Source organism: Oncorhynchus mykiss, chromosome 26, assembly GCF_013265735.2.
Source record: "Oncorhynchus mykiss isolate Arlee chromosome 26, USDA_OmykA_1.1, whole genome shotgun sequence".
NCBI lineage: Eukaryota > Metazoa > Chordata > Actinopteri > Salmoniformes > Salmonidae > Oncorhynchus > Oncorhynchus mykiss.
Window position 1 is genome coordinate 9,271,566 of NC_048590.1, and position 22,283 is coordinate 9,293,848.

General features: G+C 47.0%; 1 protein-coding gene across 2 annotated transcripts in view; it reads right to left on the reverse strand.

Annotated features, from left to right (window-relative positions):
* otud7a (OTU deubiquitinase 7A) overlaps nucleotides 1-22,283 on the reverse strand; it is a 126,016-nt gene that overhangs the window by 12,590 nt on the left and 91,143 nt on the right. For both annotated transcript variants that reach the window (XM_036963346.1, XM_036963345.1), the window contains exons 10-11: nucleotides 19,381-19,530; nucleotides 3,411-3,525 (exon numbers count right to left, since the gene is read on the reverse strand). In XM_036963346.1, the coding sequence (XP_036819241.1) occupies nucleotides 3,411-3,525; nucleotides 19,381-19,530 (265 nt within the window). The remainder of the gene's footprint in view (nucleotides 1-3,410; nucleotides 3,526-19,380; nucleotides 19,531-22,283) is intronic.

Here is a 22,283-nt window from a genome sequence, read left to right on the forward strand (position 1 = left end):
ACTTCACAATCACCTTCAGAGGGTCTAACTTCACAATCACCTTCAGAGGGTTTCACTTCACAATCACCTTCAGAGGGTTTAACTTCACAATCACATTCCGAGGGTCTAACTTCACAATCACCTTCAGAAGGTTTAACTTCACAATCACATTCCGAGGGTCTAACTTCACAATCACATTCCGAGGGTCTAACTTAACAATCACCTTCAGAGGGTTTAACTTCACAATCACATTCCGAGGGTCTAACTTCACAATCACATTCCGAGGGTCTAACTTCACAATCACCTTCAGAGGGTTTAACTTCACAATCACATTCCGAGGGTTTAACTTCACAATCACATTCCGAGGGTCTAACTTCACAATCACCTTCCGAGGGTCTAACTTCACAATCACCTTCAGAGGGTTTAACTTCACAATCACATTCCGAGGGTTTAACTTCACAATCACATTCCGAGGGTCTAACTTCACAATCACATTCCGAGGGTTTAACTTCACAATCACATTCCGAGGGTCTAACTTCACAATCACCTTCAGAGGGTTTAACTTCACAATCACATTCAGAGGGTCTAACTTCACAATCACCTTCAGAGGGCCTAACTTCACAATCACCTTCAGAGAGCCTAACCTCACAAACACCTTCAGAGTCTGTAACTTCACAATTAACTTCAGAGTCTGTAACTTCACAATTAACTTCAGAGTCTGTAACTTCACAATTAACTTCAGTCTGTAACTTCACAATCACCTTCAATCTTAGACTTTGTGTGACTTCACATATGTACACCATTAATGGGGAGTTTTCTTCTCTAAGGAACCCAAATTCCCAGTGGGAAATGATTCAATGTAAGTCTCACAAATGAGTGGTTTTTAAACTCACCAAATCACACACGTCTCAGAAATGATCTCATCAACCTAGTATCCTGTCTCTTTCTCTCATTCTAACAGACAAACACTGCTACATGACAGACAGACAGACAGACAGACAGACAGACAGACAGTGCTCCAAGACAGACAGACAGACAGTGCTTCATGACAGACAGACACTGCTTTGTGACAGACAGACAAATATACAGACAGACAGTGCTCCATGACAGACAGACAGTGCTTCATGACAGACAGACAGACAGTGCTTCATGACAGACAGACAGTGCTCCATGACAGACAGACAGACAGACAGACAGACAGACAGTGCTCCATGACAGACAGACAGACAGTGCTCCATGACAGACAGACAGACAGACAGTGCTTCATGACAGACAGACACCGCTTCGTGACAGACAGACAAATAGACAGAGAGTGCTCCATGACAGACAGACAGTGCTTCATGACAGACAGACAGTGCTCCATGACAGACAGACAGTGCTTCATGACAGACAGACAGTGGTCCATGACAGACAGACAGTGCTCCATGACAGAAAGACAGACAGCCAGACAGTGCTCCATGGCAGACAGACAGTGCTCCATAACAGACAGACAGTGCTCCATGACAGACAGACAAATATACAGCCAGACAGTGCTCCATAACAGACAGACAGTGCTCCATGACAGACAGTCAGTGCTCCATGACAGACAGTCAGTGCTCCATGACAGACAGTCAGTGCTCCATGACAGCAATCCTTTCTATGATTAGAGGGGGATCTCCTCCTCCTTTCTATGATTAGAGGGGGATCTCCTCTCCTCCTTTCTATGATTAGAGGGGGATCTCCTCTCCTCCTTTCTATGATTAGAGGGGGATCTCCTCCTCCTTTCTATGATTAGAGGGGGATCTCCTCTCCTCCTTTCCGTAATACCCCCTCCACCCCTACTACCCCCTCCACCCTTACTACCCCTCCACCCCTCTACTACCCCCTCCACCCGTACTACCCCCTCCACCCCTCTACTACCCCTCCACCCCTACTACTCCCTCCACCCCTCTACTACCTCTCCACCTCTACTACCCCCTCCACCCGTACTACCCCCTCCACCCCTCTACTACCCCTCCACCCCTACTACCCCCTCCACCCCTACTTCCACCTCTACTACACCCTCCACCCCTACTACCGCCTCCACCCCTCCACCTCTACTACCCCCTCCACCTTTTCTACCCCCTCTACTACCCCCTCCACCCTTACTACCCCCTCCACCCCTACTACCCCCTCCACCCGTACTATCCCCTCCACCCCTCTACTACCCCCTCCACTACCCCCTCCACCCCTCCACCCCTACTACCCCCTCCACCCCTACTACCCCCTCCACCTCTACTACCCCCTCCACCTCTACTACCCCCTCCACCCGTACTACCCCCTCCACCCCTCTACTACCCCTCCACCCCTACTACCCCCTCCACCCCTCTACTACCTCTCCACCTCTACTACCCCCTCCACCCGTACTACCCCCTCCACCCTTCTACTACCCCTCCACCCCTACTACCCCCTCCACCCCTACTTCCACCTCTACTACACCCTCCACCTCTACTACCCCCTCCACCTCTACTACCCCCTCCACCCCTCCACCTCTACTACCCCCTCCACCCCTACTACCCCCTCCACCCCTCTACTACCCCCTCCACCTCTACTACCCCCTCCACCCATACTACCCCCTCCACCCCTACTACCGCCTCCACCCCTATGACCCCCTCCACCTCTACTACCCCCTCCACCCATACTACCCCCTCCACTCCTCTACTACCCCTCCACCCCTACTACCCCCTCCACCCCTCTACTACCTCTCCACCTCTACTACCCCCTCCACCCGTACTACCCCCTCCACCCTTCTACTACCCTCTCCACCTCTACTACCCCCTCCACCCGTACTACCCCCTCCACCTCTACTACCCCCTCCACCCGTACTACCCCCTCCACCCGTACTACCCCCTCCACCCATACTACCCCCTCCACCTCTACTACCCCCTCCACCCGTACTACCCCCTCCACCTCTACTACCCCCTCCACCCGTACTACCCCCTCCACCTCTACTACCCCCTCCACCCGTACTACCCCCTCCACCCGTACTACCCCCTCCACCCGTACTACCCCCTCCACCTCTACTACCCCCTCCACCCGTACTACCCCCTCCACCCGTACTACCCCCTCCACCCCTCTACTACCCTTCCACCCCTACTACCCTCTCCACCCCTACTTCCACCTCTACTACACCCTCCACCCCTACTACCCCCTCCACCCCTCCACCTTTACTACCCCCTCCACCTCTACTACCCCCTCCACCCCTCCACCTCTACTACCCCCTCCACCCCTACTACCCCCTCCACCCCTCTACTACCCCCTCCACCTCTACTACCCCCTCCACCCATACTACCCCCTCCACCCCTACTACCGCCTCCACCCCTATGACCCCCTCCACCCCTCTACTACCCCCTCCACCCCTATGACCCCCTCCACCATCACCACCTGTTTGTCGTTTGTTGTACCTAACTCACTTGGCTAGCTTGATGTTGTCGTTGTGGTCTCGGCTCCACTCCCAGTCCTTCCCAGGGTCCGTAGCGAAGTGGAGAGATAGCAGCTTGTGTTCTGAGTCGGTCAGCGGGATCACAGCTGGAAAACACAGATCACACGTCATTATGGTCAGATCAGATAAGCAGACAGCCAGGTAACCACACAGCACACAGACAGGTAACCACAGAGCACACAGCCAGGTAACCACACAGCCAGGTAACCACACAGCCAGGTAACCACACAGCACACAGACAGGTAACCACAGAGCACACAGCCAGGTAACCACACAGCCAGGTAACCACACAGCCAGGTAACCACACAGCACACAGACAGGTAACCACAGAGCACACAGCCAGGTAACCACACAGCCAGGTAACCACACAGCACACAGCCAGGTAACCACACAACACACAGCCAGGTAACCACACAGCCAGGTAACCACACAGCCAGGTAACCACACAGCCAGGTAACCACACAGCACACAGCCAGGTAACCACACAGCCAGGTAACCACACAGCCAAGTAACCACACAGCCAGGTAACTACACAGCCAGGTAACCACACAGCACACAGTCAGGTAACCACACAGCACACAGCCAGGTAACCACACAGCCAGGTAACCACACAGACAGGTAAACACACAGACAGGTAACCACACAGCACACAGACAGGTAACCACACAGCCTAGGTAGGATAAGCAGAGCCTCTATTGACCAGAAGGACAATTTGGGTTTGAAAGTTGACACAGACCCATTAATCACAGTAAACCCCAGCTCATAAAGTCATGGTTTGATGAGCTCTGTTGTGCCACTGCGTAAAACTTTGATCCTTCTACTGGTATCATCTTCCACGTGACACTTTTGATGCCAAGAGGGCCTTTTTTTCATTTTCTTCTTCAGCCAACATGTAAAACAACGGATGTTGCTGAGAAGCACCGACGCTGACATTACAGGGAGTGTGTTGTGTGGGTGGATGTTCACACCCCATAATAACACTGTCTAGAGAGAGATAGATGAGTCTCTGTCACGAGGGTCTGATGCCTTTCTCTCTCTCTCTCTGTCTCTCTCTCTCTCTCTCTCTCTGTCTCTCTCTGTCTCTCTCTCTCTCTCTCTCTCTCTCTCTCTCTCTCTGTCTCTGTCTCTGTCTCTGTCTCTGTCTCTGTCTCTCTCTCACTCTCTGTCTCTCTGTCTGTCTCTCTCTCTCTCTCTCTCTCTCTCTCTCTCTCTCTCTCTCTCTGTCTCTCTCTCTCTCTCTCTCTCTCTCTGTCTCTCTCTCTCTCTCTCTGTCTCTCTCTCTCTGTCTCTCTCTCTCACTCTCTCTCTCTCTCTCTGTCTCTCTCTCTCCCTCTCTCTCTCTCTCTCTCTCTCTCTGTCTCTCTCTCTCTCTCTCTCTCTCTGTCTCTCTCTCTCTCTCTCTCTCTCCCTCTCTCTTTGTTAGAGGGCGGATCAGCTTTAATAGTGCAAATAGATTGTAGCTTCTATCAATGTAATTGTCTGCATCACTTCCAATCCCCCATATATTATTTTGCAAATATATAATATATATATATATATATTATATGTAAACTCAACAAAAAAAGAAACGTCCCCCGTTTTCAGGACCCTGTCTTTCAAAGATAATTCGTAAAAATCCAAATAACTTCACAGATCTTCATTGTAAAGGGTTTAAACACTGTTTCCCCTGCTTGTTCAATGAACCATAAACAATTAATGAACATACACCTGTGGAACGGTCGTTAAGACACTAACAACTTACAGACGGTAGGCAAGAGGCCTTTCTACTGACTCTGAAAAACACCAAAAGAAAGATGCCCAGGGTCCCTGCTCATCTGCGTGAACGTGCCTTAGGCATGCTGCAAGGAGGCATGAGGACTGCAGATGTGACCAGGGCAATAAATTGCAATGTTGTACTGTGAGACGCCTACAACAGCGCTACAGGGAGACAGGACGGACAGCTGATCGTCCTCGCAGTGGCAGACCACGTGTAACAACACCTGCACAGGATCGGTACATCCAAGAATCACACCTGCGGGACAGGTACAGGATGGCAACAACAACTGCCCGAGTTACACCAGTAACGCACAATCCCTTCATCAGTGCTCAGACTGTCCGCAATAGGCTGAGAGAGGCTGGACTGAGGGCTTGTAGGCCTGTTGTAAGGCAGGTCCTCACCAGACATCACCGGCAACATCCTCCTCCCTCATGTGGTACCCTTCCTGCAGGCTCATCCTGACATGACCCTCCAGCATGACAATGCCACCAGCCATACTGCTCGTCATGTGCATGATTTCCTGTAAGACCGTGACCTGTTGGATCAGAGGGTGAGGGCCTCGAAATGTCCGGGAACTTGCAGGTGCCTTGGTGGAAGAGTGGGGTAACATCTCACAGCAAGAACTGGCAAATCTGGTGCAGTCCATGAGGAGGAGACTTAATGCAGCTGGTGGCCACACCAGATACTTACTTTTGATTTTGACCCCCTCTTTGTTCAGGGACACAATGTTCCATTTCTGGTAGTCACATGTCTGTGTAAGTTGTTCAGTTTATGTCTCAGTTGTTGAATCTTGTCATGTTCATACAAATATTTACACATGTTAAGTTTGCTGAAAATAAACGCAGTTGACAGTGAGAGGATGATTTTTTGCTGAGTTTACATACACACATACACGTATAAATACATACATTTACACACACACACACACACACACATACACACACACACACACACACACACACACACACACACACACACACACACACACACACATACACACACACACATACATACACGTGAAAAAAAATACATATTTTTGTATATATATTTCCGTTATTCCCCTCCAAACCTACCACCCCTCCCCGAACTGGAGTAAATAACAGGCCTGTATGTCCAGCTTATTCATACTATATACATTTTATGGACAAAATCTATTTTACACCATCCAGTCCCACCCTTCAGCTCCATTCAGCCCCTCTCATCTATCTCTCAACACCATCCAGTCCCATCCTTCAGCTCCCCTCAACCCCTCCCATCTTTCTCTTAACACCATCCAGTCCCACCCTTCAGCTCCATTCAACCCCTCCCATCTATCTCTCAACACCATCCAGTCCCACCCTTCAGCTCCATTCAACCCCTCCCATCTATCTCTCAACATCATCCAGTCCCACACTTCAGCTCCATATCTCTTAACACCATCCAGTCCCATCCTTCAGCTCCATGTCTCTTAACACCATCCAGTCCCATCCTTCAGCTCCATGTCTCTTAACACCATCCAGTCCCATCCTTCAGCTCCATATCTCTCAACACCATCCAGTCCCACCCTTCAGCTCCATTCAACCCCTCCCATCTATCTCTTAACACCATCCAGTCCCACCCTTCAGCTCCATGTCTCTTAACACCATCCAGTCCCATCCTTCAGCTCCATGTCTCTTAACACCATCCAGTCCCATCCTTCAGCTCCATATCTCTTAACACCATCCAGTCCCATCCTTCAGCTCCATGTCTCGTAACACCATCCAGTCCCATCCTTCAGCTCCATGTCTCTTAACACCATCCAGTCCCATCCTTCAGCTCCATGTCTCTTAACACCATCCAGTCCCATCCTTCAGCTCCATGTCTCTTAACACCATCCAGTCCCATCCTTCAGCTCCATGTCTCTTAACACCATCCAGTCCCATCCTTCAGCTCCATGTCTCTTAACACCATCCAGTCCCATCCTTCAGCTCCATATCTCTTCACACCATCCAGTCCCATCCTTCAGCTCCATATCTCTTCACACCATCCAGTCCCATCCTTCAGCTCCATATCTCTTCACACCATCCAGTCCCATCCTTCAGCTCCACCGTACATATTGGATTTCTATTTGCCATATAATTTTTTCAACTGTGCTGTGATGCTTCACAAATTTTCTGAACCTTTCTATTCTCATTGTTTCTAGAGATTGTAAATAGAAAAACATTTATATATATATTTTTTTACCCCTTTTTCACCCCAAATGTTTTTTAGTAGTCATCGCTACAACTCCCGTACGGGCTCAGGAGAGACGAAGGTTGAAAGTCATGCGTCCTCAGATACACATGCGTCCTCCGATACACAACCCCTCCCAACCAAGCCGCACTGCGCATCCAACCCGGAAGCCAGCCGCACCAATGTGTCAGAGGAAACACCGTGCAACTGGCGCCCGGCCCGCCACAGGGGTCGCTGGTGCGCGATGAGTCAAGGATATCCCTACCGGCCAACCCCTCCCTAACCCGGACGATGCTAGGCCAATTGTGCGTCGCCCCACGGACCTCCCGGTTGTGGCCGGTTACGACAGAGCCTGGGCGCGAACCCAGAGTCTCTGGTGGCACAGCTGGCGCTGCAGTATACAGCGCCCTTAACCACTGCGCCACCCGGGAGGCCCTAAAAAAACATATTTTTTTACTAAAAGCATTATAGATGGATTGACTATGACGTTTCAGATCACCCAGGAGTGCCGTCCGCAGAGTTAGCTCCGGGTAAATGTTACAAATCTTCAGCCATTCCTGAACCTGCGACCAGAAACCAGCTACATATGGGCAGTATTAAAACAAAGAAATCGAATGATTCAGACTCTTCGCAGCAAAATCAGCAGAGCTGAGGAGAGCCTGAATCACCCATGTAAATAACACTCTATTGGTTGCAAGAATTTTGTATTATAACGTACACTTGTTATTTTATTTATCACCATTTTCTTTCCAAAGGTTGTTGAGACAGAGGACAGGCTGTACTGTAAAAGTGTCTGTCAGACAGTCAGCGAGCTTCTGACGTTCAGGGCTTTTGCCAAAAAAAGATTTAGCTGTTAACTCTCAGAATGTGGAGAGGAATGCAGTATCCTGTGTGTGTGTGTGTGGGAGTGTTTACGTAAGTAGTGTGTGCGTAACTCTGATCAAGTACAGCTGTGTTGTGCTGTGGTCTTGAGGGTTTCTCCCACAGGTCTTCAGTGAGACTGTTCTGTCTTTCTGTGTGTTTGTGTGTGTTTGCGTGTGTGTGTGTGTGTGTGTGTGTGTGTGTGTGTGTGTGTGTGTGTGTGTTGCAGTGTGACGCCGTTCTGTCTTTCCTTTCACAGAAAGTTCGTCGCACAGTTTGATCAGCCTCAAGCCTGAGACACGATGAATGACTTTACACCACAGACTGATTGAGACAATGTACTGTCAGATAAATTACATCTCCCTGCATTGAGACAATGTACTATCAGATAAATTACATCTCCCTGCATTGAGACAATGTACTATCAGATATAATACATCTCTCTGCATTGAGACAATGTACTATCAGATAAATTACATCTCTCTGCATTGAGACAATGTCCTGTAAGACATAATTAGCGTTGCAAAGGGTGGGAAAATAACTGGAAACTTTCAACATGGACCAGTAAACTACCAGAACTTTGGGTATCTTTCAAGGAATTTATGTAATCTATCACAAGACTGACCGAAAAGACAGAATACACCACATGAAAATGACAGCTACTGTGACTAAATACACCCTTGGGTAATGAAGACTATATACACCCCTGGGTAATGAAGACTAAATATACCCCTGGGTAATGAAGACTAAATACACCCTTGGGTAATGAAGACTATATACACCCCTGGGTAATGAAGACTAAATATACCCCTGGGTAATGAAGACTATATACACCCCAGGGTAATGAAGACTAAATATACCCCTGGGTAATGAAGACTATATACACCCCTGGGTAATGAAGACTATATACACCCCTGGGTAATGAAGACTAAATATACCCCTGGGTAATGAAGACTATATACACCCCTGGGTAATGAAGACTAAATATACCCCTGGGTAATGAAGACTATATACACCCCAGGGTAATGAAGACTAAATATACCCCTGGGTAATGAAGACTAAATACACCCCTGGGTAATGAAGACTGTATACACCCCTGGGTAATGAAGACTAAATATACCCCTGGGTAATTAAGACTAAATATACCCCTGGGTAATTAAGACTAAATACACCCCTGGGTAATGAAGACTAAATATACCCCTGGGTAATGAAGACTAAATATACCCCTGGGTAATTAAGACTAAATACACCCCTGGGTAATGAAGACTAAATATACCCCTGGGTAATGAAGACTATATACACCCCAGGGTAATGAAGACTAAATATACCCCTGGGTAATGAAGACTAAATACACCCCTGGGTAATGAAGACTACATACACCCCTGGGTAATGAAGACTAAATATACCCCTGGGTAATGAAGACTATATACACCCCTGGGTAATGAAGACTATATACACCTCTGGGTAATGAAGACTATATACACCCCTGGGTAATTAAGACTAAATATACCCTGGGTAATTAAGACTAAATACACCCCTGGGTAATGAAGACTATATACACCCCTGGGTAATGAAGACTAAATATACCCCTGGGTAATGAAGACTATATACACCCCTGGGTAATGAAGACTATATACACCCCTGGGTAATGAAGACTAAATACACCCCTGGGTAATGAAGACTAAATACACCCCTGGGTAATGAAGACTAAATATACGCCTGGGAAATGAAGACTAAGTACACCCCCGGGTAATTAAGACTAAATATACCCCTGGGTAATGAAGACTAAATATACCCCTGGGTAATGAGGACTAAATACACCCCTGGGTAATTAAGACTAAATACACCCCTGGGTAATGAAGACTAAATGACGTGTTTGATCTGTCAAAAACCTACATGTGGTGTACTGACTGACGGAAGCCATAATGACTGAAATGTCAATACCTTTATACTGTAAAACAAATCAGCCAAGATGTTCTCTCTTCTTTTGAAGAGAGCCACAAATAGCCTTGCCATCGTCTTCTATGATGGAGAAATGTGTCCCATAAAAACTCAACTGTACTGTACTGTCAAAATGGCCGACGACCACATGTCACACAAGGTCATTGTTTCCCTTTTGGTACATGAGTCTCAACAACACGTGTATCATCAACTCAACTCTCCTCTCTAGTCTGGAGTGATACACTGTACACCCGTCTGAACAAGTCTAGTCATAATAACCCTCTGACAGAGTTACGGCCTAACCTCACCTCTCAGGTCAACCAGTCACGCAGGCAGCCAGCCCGGCACGCAACGCAGGCAGGCAGCACGCCTGGATTTAAACATTGTTAATAATTTCAAATACTGATTTTTTTTTAATGCTGGATTGAGCTTGCCTGTTGCACTAAACCCTGTGTCGTTATGGCAAAAGTACAAACCCCACCCATCGGCACTCCAAGCAAACACTTCAAAGTATCTGAAAGATGTTGAATAGTATTTGAACCCAGGTCCAAAACAGGCTGTATTCCTGGCTGTGTGCACCTGTTTACCATGTCAATAACAACCTGCCTGCAATGTGACTCAGATAGTTACAACCTCTCATACCCTACCTCTCTTTCTGTCTTCCTTAAAAATACCCTACCTCTCTCTATGTCTTCCTTCTCATACCCTACCTCTCTGTCTGTCTTCCTTCTCATACCCTACCTCTCTTTCTGTCTTCCTTCTCATACCCTACCTCTCTGTCTGTCTTCCTTCTCATACCCTACCTCTCTGTCTGTCTTCCTTCTCATACCCTACCTCTCTGTCTGTCTTCCTTCTCATACCCTACCTCTCTTTCTGTCTTCCTTAAAAATACCCTACCTCTCTCTATGTCTTCCTTCTCATACCCTACCTCTCTCTCTGTCTTCCTTCTCATACCCTACCTCTCTTTCTGTCTTCCTTCTCATACCCTACCTCTCTGTCTGTCTTCCTTCTCATACCCTACCTCTCTGTCTGTCTTCCTTCTCATACCCTACCTCTCTTTCTGTCTTCCTTCTCATACCCTACCTCTCTTTCTGTCTTCCTTCTCATACCCTACCTCTCTCTCTGTCTTCCTTCTCATACCCTACCTCTCTGTCTGTCTTCCTTCTCATACCCTACCTCTCTGTCTGTCTTCCTTCTCATACCCTACCTTTCTGTCTGTCTTCCTTCTCATACCCTACCTCTCTTTCTGTCTTCCTTCTCATACCCTACCTCTCTCTCTCTGTCTTCCTTCTCATACCTCACCTCTCTGTCTGTCTTCCTTCTCATACCCTACCTCTCTGTCTGTCTTCCTTCTCATACCCTACCTTTCTGTCTGTCTTCCTTCTCATACCCTACCTCTCTTTCTGTCTTCCTTCTCATACCCTACCTCTCTTTCTGTCTTCCTTCTCATACCCTACCTCTCTTTCTGTATTCCTTCTCATACCCTACCTCTCTTTCTGTCTTCCTTCTCATACCCTACCTCTCTTTCTGTCTTCCTTCTCATACCCTACCTCTCTTTCTGTATTCCTTCTCATACCCTACCTCTCTCTCTCTGTCTTCCTTCTCATACCCTACCTCTCTTTCTGTCTTCCTTCTCATACCCTACCTCTCTCTCTGTCTTCCTTCTCATACCCCACCTCTCTGTCTGTCTTCCTTCTCATACCCTACCTCTCTTTCTGTCTTCCTTCTCATGCCCTACCTCTCTTTCTGTCTTCCTTCTCCCTCCTCCCTCTCTCTCTCTCTCTCTCTCTCTCTCTCTCCCTCGCTCTCCCTCTCTCCCGCTCTCTTTCTTTCTCCCTCTCTGTCTCTCTGTCTCTCTCTTTCCCTCTCTCTCTCTCTCTCTCTCTCTCTCTCCCTGTCTCTCTCCCTCTCTCCCGCTCTCGTTCTTTCTCCCTCTCTGTCTCTCTCTGTCTCTCGCTTTCCCTCTGTCTCTCTCTCTCTCTCCCTCTCCGTCTCTCTCTTTCTCTCTCCCTCTCTGTCTCTCTCTCTCTCTCCCTATCTGTCTCTCTCTTTCTCTCTCCCTCTCTGTCTCTCTCTCTCTGTCTCTCTCTTTCCCTCTGTCTCTCTCTCTCTCCCTCTCTGTCTCTCTCTTTCTCTCTCCCTCTCTGTCTCTCTCTCTGTCTCTCTCTTTCTTTCTCCCTCTCTGTCTCGCTCTCTCTCTCTGTCTCTCTCTTTCCCTCTGTCTCTTTCCCTCTCTGTCTCTCTCTGTCTCTCTCCCTCTCTGTCTCTCTCTTTCTCATACCCTACCTCTCTTTCTGTCTTCCTTCTCATACCCTACCTCTCTTTCTGTCTTCCTTCTCATACCCTACCTCTCTTTCTGTATTCCTTCTCATACCCTACCTCTCTTTCTGTCTTCCTTCTCATACCCTACCTCTCTTTCTGTCTTCCTTCTCATACCCTACCTCTCTTTCTGTATTCCTTCTCATACCCTACCTCTCTCTCTCTGTCTTCCTTCTCATACCCTACCTCTCTTTCTGTCTTCCTTCTCATACCCTGCCTCTCTTTCTGTCTTCCTTCTCATACCCTACCTCTCTCTCTGTCTTCCTTCTCATACCCCACCTCTCTGTCTGTCTTCCTTCTCATACCCTGCCTCTCTTTCTGTCTTCCTTCTCATACCCTACCTCTCTTTCTGTCTTCCTTCTCATACCCTACCTCTCTTTCTGTCTTCCTTCTCCCTCCTCCTTCTCTCTCTCTCTCTTTCCCCTCTCTCTCTCTCTCTCTCTCTCTCCCTCTCTCTCTCTCTCTCTCTCTCTCTCTCCCTCTCTCCCGCTCTCTTTCTTTCTCCCTCTCTGTCTCTCTGTCTCTCTCTTTCCCTCTCTCTCTCTCTCTCTCTCTCTCCCTGTCTCTCTCCCTCTCTCCCGCTCTCGTTCTTTCTCCCTCTCTGTCTCTCTGTCTCTCTCTGTCTCTCGCTTTCCCTCTGTCTCTCTCTCTCTCTCCCTCTCCGTCTCTCTCTTTCTCTCTCCCTCTCTGTCTCTCTGTCTCTCTCCCTATCTGTCTCTCTCTTTCTCTCTCCCTCTCTGTCTCTCTCTTTCTCTCTCCCTCTCTGTCTCTCTCTCTGTCTCGCTCTCTCTCTCTGTCTCTCTCTTTCCCTCTGTCTCTCTCCCTCTCTGTCTCTCTCTTTCTCTCTCCCTCTCTGTCTCTCTCTCTCTCTCTCTCCCTATCTGTCTCTCTCTTTCTCTCTCCCTCTCTGTCTCTCTCTCTCTCTCTCCCTCTCTGTCTCCCCTCTCATACCAATCTCTCCCATAACACCCTCCATGAAAGGTGAGGGTTAAACTAGTTCAGTCAGAGTCAGTGAGAGTGCGTGCACGTGCACATGCACACCTGTTGCTCTCTATGCATATCAGTGTAAAGACGTGGTTCACACAGGGTTCACAGCTGGTATGGATGGTATCACTATGATCAGTATTAGGCCCCCAACACGCAACAACAGCTGTTAACTGTACAGAGTAGATAGAGGACCAAATGGAACTCTATTCCCTCTATAGAGCACTACTTTCAACATGACCCCTACATAGAGCACTACTTTCAACATGAGCCCTATATAGTGCACTGCTTTCAACATGAGCCTTACATAAGAGCACTACTTTCAACATGACCCCTACATAGAGCACTACTTTCAACATGAGCCCTCTATAGTGCACTACTTTCAACATGAGCCCTATATAGAGCACTACTTTCAACATGAGCCCTATATAGTGCACAACTTTCAACATGAGCCCTATTTAGCCCTATATAGTGCACTACTTTCAACATGAGCCCTACATAGTGCACTACTTTCAACATGAGCCCTATATAGAGCACTACTTTCAACATGAGCCCTACATAGAGCACTACTTTCAACATGAGCCCTACTTTCAACATGAGCCCTATATAGTGCACTACTTTCAACATGAGCCCTATATAGTGCACTACTTTCAACATGAGCCCTATATAGAGCACTACTTTCAACATGAGCCCTACATAGTGCACTACTTTCAACATGACCCCTACATAGAGCACTACTTTCAACATGAGCCCTCTATAGTGCACTACTTTCAACATGAGCCCTATATAGAGCACTACTTTCAACATGAGCCCTATATAGTGCACAACTTTCAACATGAGCCCTATATAGAGCACTACTTTCAACATGAGCCCTATTTAGCCCTATATAGTGCACTACTTTCAACATGAGCCCTACATAGTGCACTACTTTCAACATGAGCCCTACATAGAGCACTACTTTCAACATGAGCCCTACTTTCAACATGAGCCCTATATAGTGCACTACTTTCAACATGAGCCCTATATAGTGCACTACTTTCAACATGAGCCCTATATAGAGCACTACTTTCAACATGAGCCCTACATAGTGCACTACTTTCAACATGAGCCCTATATAGTGCACTACTTCCAAAATGAGCCCTTTATAGGGACTAGCACTATAAGGATTAAGGTGCCACTTGGGATGCGCCCAGAGTACAGATTACTGAACGTGCTGTCCTGCCCCTGTTCCTCTTTCTGTTCAGACATGAGCCCCCCCCAACCCCCCCCCCCCCCCCCCCGTCTCATTCAGGGAACTGGAAAAGTGTTTACAGCTCTGCTGTTGACAAGAACCTCAGCGTCTGTCCTAGAACAACCCATCGGCCCCTTCCTCAACCCTTCCCCCGAAAAACCTCCCTCCCACTCACTTAATGAACCCTGAACCCTCCCTCCCTCATCTTCTCCCTGAATAACTCCCTCCCTGCTCCTGACAACAATTTGCACAGAGTACAACCAGAAGCTCCTCTAGCCTTTCGGGGGTTCCTAAGCAAGATTTAGTGGCGGGGCCTACCCACCTCACGTGCAAAACACTTTAGCACCCCCCCAGTGGGTTAACTGCCTTGTTCAGGGGCAGAACGACAGATTTTTACCTTGTCAGCTAAGAGATTCGATCGAGCAACCTTTCGGTTACTGGCCCAACGCTCTAACCACTAGGCTACCTGCTGGTTACTAGTCCAACACTCTAACCACTAGGCTACCTGCTGGTTACTGGCCCAACACTCTAACCACTAGGCTACCTGCTGGTTACTGGCCCAACACTCTAACCACTCGGCTACCTGCCACCCTAAAAATCAATGGGGGTCCCCTGGAGGTCAAGGCCCCTGGGCACATCATTTGATGACCAATTACCTCACCTGGTAATGTAGAAATGTTATCTGACACATGGGCTAATTGATTGAAATTGCACCTTGTGTATTTGTAGATACTGTAGGCAGAGGAGCTTCTGACTGGAACATGGCATGACATCACAATGAAGCCAGTAGTAGTTCTGGAACAGTGTTCTAGAATGTTTATCAGAGTTCCAAACGAGAACAGAACAACCAGATACAAACAGGGAAGCATTGGGTCTGTGTCCCAAATGGCACCCTACGCCCTTATATAGTGCACTACTTTTGACCACGGTAGTGCGCTACAAAGAGAACGGGGGTTCTATTTGGGACTACGCGCTCTGGTCAAAAGTAGTGCACTGTGCAAGGGTTTAGGGTGTCGTCTGGGACTCAACCATGAACCGTCAGTGTGTCTGGTCTAGCTAGCCTCAACGTGTGGTGGTGTGCTGTGTTCCTCTCTATAGTAAACAGAGACTGGTAGAAACCTGTCTGGGACACGAAGGTCACAAGCACTACAGCTATCAAGGAACACTGAACAACACAGATCTTCCCATTTGATTGTGCTAAATGGGAGAATAGAGACAACAGGTATCCAGATAGCTTATGAAACCAGCAGTTTGACACAAAATGGTGGTCGAAAAAGAGATAGAGACCCTATATTTCTACGAGAGAGATAATAGACCCATGGATACAGTATGAATACAGTAGTTTGACACAAAATGGTGGTCGAAAAGAGATAGAGACCCTATATTTCTACGAGAGAGATAGTAGACCCACGGATACAGTATGAATACAGTAGTTTGACACAAAATGGTGGTTATCAAACGCAGCAGCAGTCAGAACAAGCCTTTAGACCACCTGTAAGGCAGTACGGTTGTGTGATTCCATAGCTGGCTGCCTTTGTCAACCCTTTGTCTAAAAGAAACGTCACGAACTCATCTCAGAACACATCGACAGGGTCCAACAGCAACTAAATAGCAAGGGTAGGCCGTCATTGTAAATTAAATAAGAATTTGGTCTTAACTAACTTGCCTAGTTAAAAATAAATGAATCAAATTGATTTTGTTAGTTCAAACAAAGTTTAAATTAAAAATAGCAGCGATATTCGGACGGGAGTCCCTGGTGGGGGCCCCACGGGACAGAACATGTTTGTTCCATCACAACAGTAGCACACGGGATTCAACTAAATGAGGGTTTGATGATGAGCTGATTGGTTGAATCAGGTGTGTTAGTGTTGGACTGGAACAAAAAGAAAAGAGCATTACTGGACAGCGCTGTAAGTCCCTCCCTCACCAGCTGCACATATGGCTCCTTTCATTTAGTCAGCGCTGCCATCTGGTGGCGATTATGTGTATTACGCCCCACTACCAAAGCACAATGGCTTCTTTCATTTAGTCAGCGCTGCCCTCTGGTGGCGATTATGTGTATTACGCCCCACTACCAAAGCACAATGGCTTCTTTCATTTAGTCAGCGCTGCCCTCTGGTGGCGATTATGTGTATTACGCCCCACTACCAAAACACAATGGCACAGATAAGGGATTCAACCGAGAAGACGAATTACTAATACTGTCGTTAATGATGATACATGTATGTTCACGTTTTTGGTACGTTTCACACTTCATTCCATCCGTTAAGCTAGCAGTCATTAGTCAGCAACAGTGTTGAAGGAAATAGAGGCTTTAAGATAAAATGGCCTCGTTCATTTCAGTGGAAGGCAGGGGAAATGTTGATTGGGCCAACTTAGTGTAAAGCAGGAAATGTTAAAATAATATGTAAATCTAAAAATAGTTTAAAATAACTGCAGCTGTTTACATAGACTGGCTTTAGTCATATTTGCTAAACCACAGCAATAAAACAAGCATAGAAAACCAGCAATGATGGGAAGGACAAAGAGTCAGATTGTTATTATAAGGGAGAGAGAAAAAAGGAGTCTCTGTCTCTCTCTCTCTCTCTAGTCTCCCTATCTCTAGTCTCTCTCTCTCTCTCTAGTCTCTCTCTCTCTCCCTAGTCTCGCTCTCTCTCTGGTCTCTCTAGTCTCTATCTCTCTCTCTCTCCCTAGTCTCGCTCTCTCTCTCTCTCTCCCAAGTCTCGCTCTCTCTCTCTCTCTCTAGTCTCTCTCTCTCTCTCTCTCTCCCTAGTCTCGCTCTCTCTCTCTCTAGTCTCTCTTTCTCTAGTATCTCTCTCTTTCTCTCTCTCTCTAGTCTCTCTCCCTCTCTCTCTAGTCTCTCTCTCTCTCTCTCTAGTCTCTCTCTCTCTCTAGTCTCTCTCCCTCTCCCTCTATCTCTCTCTCTCCCCCCACCCTTCTCCATAAGCAGGAAGGGAAGGCCAAACTGGGCCGTGTTCCAGGCTATCTAGTGTGAGCTGTCTGTCCATGCAGCCCTATGCCTTCCCAGGGAAGAGAAGGAGGGAGAGATGAAGGAAGGGAAGGGACGAGGAAAGGAGGGGAAGTAGGGAGGGAGGGTGAAAGGAGGGGAGGGAGGGAGGGAGGGTGAAAGGAGGGGAGGTAGGGAGGGAGGGTGAAAGGAGGGGAGGGAGGGAGGGAGGGAGGGTGAAAGGAGGGGAGGTAGGGAGGGAGGGTGAAAGGAGGGGAGGTAGGGAGGGTGAAAGGAGGGGAGGTAGGGAGGGAGGGTGAAAGGAGGGGAGGTAGGGACGGAGGGTGAAAGGAGCCAGTCAGGATGAAAAAAGGCCCACAGAGGGCAGACTAACACAAAGGGTCTCTCTAGTGTAGCCAGCCCTGTAGCTACCTGCTTCATCTACATAACAGACTGTCTGTCTGTCTACCTGCTTCCTCTAGATAACAGACTGTCTGTCTGTCTACCTGCTTCCTCTAGATAACAGACTGTATGTCTGTCTACCTGCTTCCTCTAGATAACAGACTGTATGTCTGTCTACCTGCTTCCTCTAGATTACAGACTGTATGTCTGTCTACCTGCTTCCTCTAGATAACAGACTGCATGTCTGTCTACCTGCTTCCTCTAGATAACAGACTGTATGTCTGTCTACCTGCTTCCTCTACATAACAGACTGTATGTCTGTCTACCTGCTTCATCTACATAACATGGAGATTAGGTTTGAGCAGTAGGAATCAGTGGAGGCTGGTGGGAGGAGCTATAGGAGGACGGGCTCATTGTAATGGCTGGAATGGAATAAAAAGGAACGGAGTCAAACATGTGGTTTCCATGTGTTTGATGTGTTTGATAGCGTTCTATTGATTCCATTCCAGCCATTACAATGAGCCCGTCCTCCTATAGCTCCTCTCACCAGCCTCCACTGGTAGGAATCCACTTTAAGACATCTTCAGACACCTTGGTGTAAACGGGATACATTTCCGGACTTCCTCAGTTACCTAAGCAGTCCCGGTACACTATTTAGGACATCCTCAGTCACCTTATGGAACCATAGTATACGTTTTAGTACATCCTCAGGCACATTAGGTGTTACGGTATACATATTAGGACATCCTCAGTCAATTTAAGAGTTACGGTACACATATTAGGACATCCTCAGTCACCTTATGGAGCCATGGTATACGTTTTAGGACATCCTCAGTCACATTAGGAGTTACGGTATACATATTAGGACATCCTCAGTCAACTTAGGAGCTACGGTATACATATTAGAACATCCTCAGTCCCCTTACGAGTTACGGTATACATATTAGGACATCCTCAGTCCCCTTAGGAGTTACGGAATACATATTAGGACATCCTCAGTCCCCTTACGAGTTATGGTATACATATTAGGACATCCTCAGTCACATTAGGAGTTACGGTATACATATTAGGACATCCTCAGTCACATTAGGAGTTACGGTATACATATTAGGACATCCTCAGTCCCCTTAGGAGTTACAGTATACATATTAGGACATCCTCAGTCCCCTTAGGAGTTACGGTATACATATTAGGACATCCTCAGTCTCCTTAGGGGTTATGGTATACATATTAGAACATTCCCAGTCACATTATGAGTTACGGTATACATATTAGGACATCCTCAGTCAACTTCCAGTCGTCTGTCTTACCTTGTTCTTGGTGCTGGTCCTTCTGCTCCATGGACACCAGGGCAGAGAAGTGTGCCTGGTCGTAAGCTAGGACCAGGGGGGAGCAGTGGCACAGGTTAGGAGGCACCTCCAGGGGCAGGTACAGCCCTCCAAACGGGATGGGGGCAAATGCTGGGGGAGGGGAGAAGAGGTCAGGCAGTTAGAGGTTGAGATGAAAGGCCCAGTCTGAAAGTTCTCCGTTTGCCCCATCTAGGAATGAGAGTAGTTCGATTTATGCAAATGAGTCTTACCAGAGTCATATGTCTAAAGAGTTGGGCCAGAGCTTTTGGACGCCATGTTAGTGCCTTTGAGCATTCCGTATATCCATTTACGACAAGAATTTGAAATCTTGTACATAGCGTTGTTAAAAATTCCTTAGAATGATGTGAACCGCTATCGGTCCATGTTGCCCATGGGGAGCTAACATGGCTGCCATGCAATGTCATGTCATATAAACGCATCATAATGCAGAAACCTAAAATGTCCTCTCGAACTCTCTAGAAACGTGACTCTTGAGTCGGACCGTTCTTCTTCTTTGGGTTTTGTGAGCAGGTACGTCTCTGGTGTGAATATGTAATAATAATAATCATTCATAATAATTTATAATAATTCAGAATAATTAATAATAATAATAATAATAATTCAGAATAATTTATAATATTCAGAATAATTAATAATAATAATAATAATAATTCAGAATAATTTATAATATTCAGAATAATTAATAATAATCCAGAATAATTTATAATATTCAGAATAATTAATAATAATTCAGAATAATTTATAATAATTCATAATAATTCATAGTAATTTATAATAATTCAGAATATTTAATAATAATTCATAATAATTCAGAATAATTCAGAATAATTTATAATAATTCAGAATAATTCAGAATAATTCAGAATAATTCAGAATAATTTATAATAATTCAGAATAATTCAGAATAATTCAGAATAATTCATAATCATTTTGGTGGATATCTATGTTTGTACTATTTCAAACATCGTACAAGTGTGTATTAATACGTGTGAATTTGATTATTATTTTTTTTTAAATTGTTGCTTATTCCAACTCCCCCTGAGACCACCTGGAAGAGTGGGGTCATGGCCAGGGACTGCCATTGGTAACGGTGACCCTCAGGCAATTAGGGTTAAGTGCCTTGCTCAAGGGCACATCAGCAGATTTTTCACCTTCTCCTGCTCTGGGATTCGAGCATATTCCTGAGTCTCTGAGCACCTAGCATCTAACCACCACTACAATGGGTGTCTGAGCACCTAGCATCTAGCCACCACTACAATGGGTCTCTGAGCAACTAGCATCTAGCCACCACTACAATGGGTGTCTGAGCACCTAGCATCTAGCCACCACTACAATGGGTCTCTGAGCAACTAGCATCTAACCACCACTACAATGGGTGTCTGAGCACCTAGCATCTAGCCACCACTACAATGGGTCTCTGAGCAACTAGCATCTAACCACCACTACAATGGGTGTCTGAGCACCTAGCATCTAGCCACCACTACAATGGGTCTCTGAGCAACTAGCATCTAGCCACCACTACAATGGGTGTCTGAGCACCTAGCATCTAGCCACCACTACAATGGGTGTCTGAGTACCTAGCATCTAGCCACCACTACAATGGGTGTCTGAGCACCTAGCATCTAGCCACCACTACAATGGGTCTCTGCAGTACGAAGCATCTAGCCACAACTACAATGGGTCTCTGCAGTACGAAGCATCTAGCCACCACTACAATGGGTCTCTGCAGTACGAAGCATCTAGCCACCACTACAATGGGTCTCTGAGCACCTAGCATCTAGCCACCACTACAATGGGTGTCTAAGCACCTAGCATCTAGCCACCACTACAATGGGTGTCTGAGCACCTAGCATCTAACCACCACTACAATGGGTCTCTGCAGTACGAAGCATCTAGCCACCACTACAATGGGTCTCTGAGCACCTAGCATCTAGCCACCACTACAATGGGTGTCTAAGCACCTAGCATCTAGCCACCACTACAATGGGTGTCTGAGCACCTAGCATCTAGCCACAACTACAATGGGTCTCTGCAGTACGAAGCATCTAGCCACAACTACAATGGGTCTCTGCAGTACGAAGCATCTAGCCACCACTACAATGGGTCTCTGCAGTACGAAGCATCTAGCCACAACTACAATGGGTCTCTGCAGTACGTAGCATCTAGCCACCACTACAATGGGTCTCTGCAGTATGTAGTATCTAGCCACCACTACAATGGGTCTCTGCAGTACGAAGCATCTAGCCACCACTACAATGGGTCTCTGCAGTACGTAGCATCTAGCCACCACTACAATGGGTCTCTGCAGTACGAAGCATCTAGCCACCACTACAATGGGTCTCTGCAGTACGTAGCATCTAGCCACCACTACAATGGGTCTCTGCAGTATGTAGCATCTAGCCACCACTACAATGGGTCTCTGCAGTACATAGCATCTAGCCACAACTACAATGGGTCTCTACAGTACATAGCATCTAGCCACAACTACAATGGGTCTCTACAGTACATAGCATCTAACCACCACTACAATTGGTCTCTGCAGTACGTAGCATCTAGCCACCACTACAATGGGTCTCTGCAGTACATAGCATCTAGCCACCACTACAATGGGTCTCTACAGTACATAGCATCTAGCCACCACTACAATGGGTCTCTACAGTACATAGCATCTAGCCACCACTACAATGGGTCTCTGCAGTACATAGCATCTAGCCACCACTACAATGGGTCTCTACAGTACATAGCATCTAGCCACCACTACAATGGGTCTCTACAGTACATAGCATCTAGCCACCACTACAATGGGTCTCTACAGTACATAGCATCTAGCCACCACTACAATG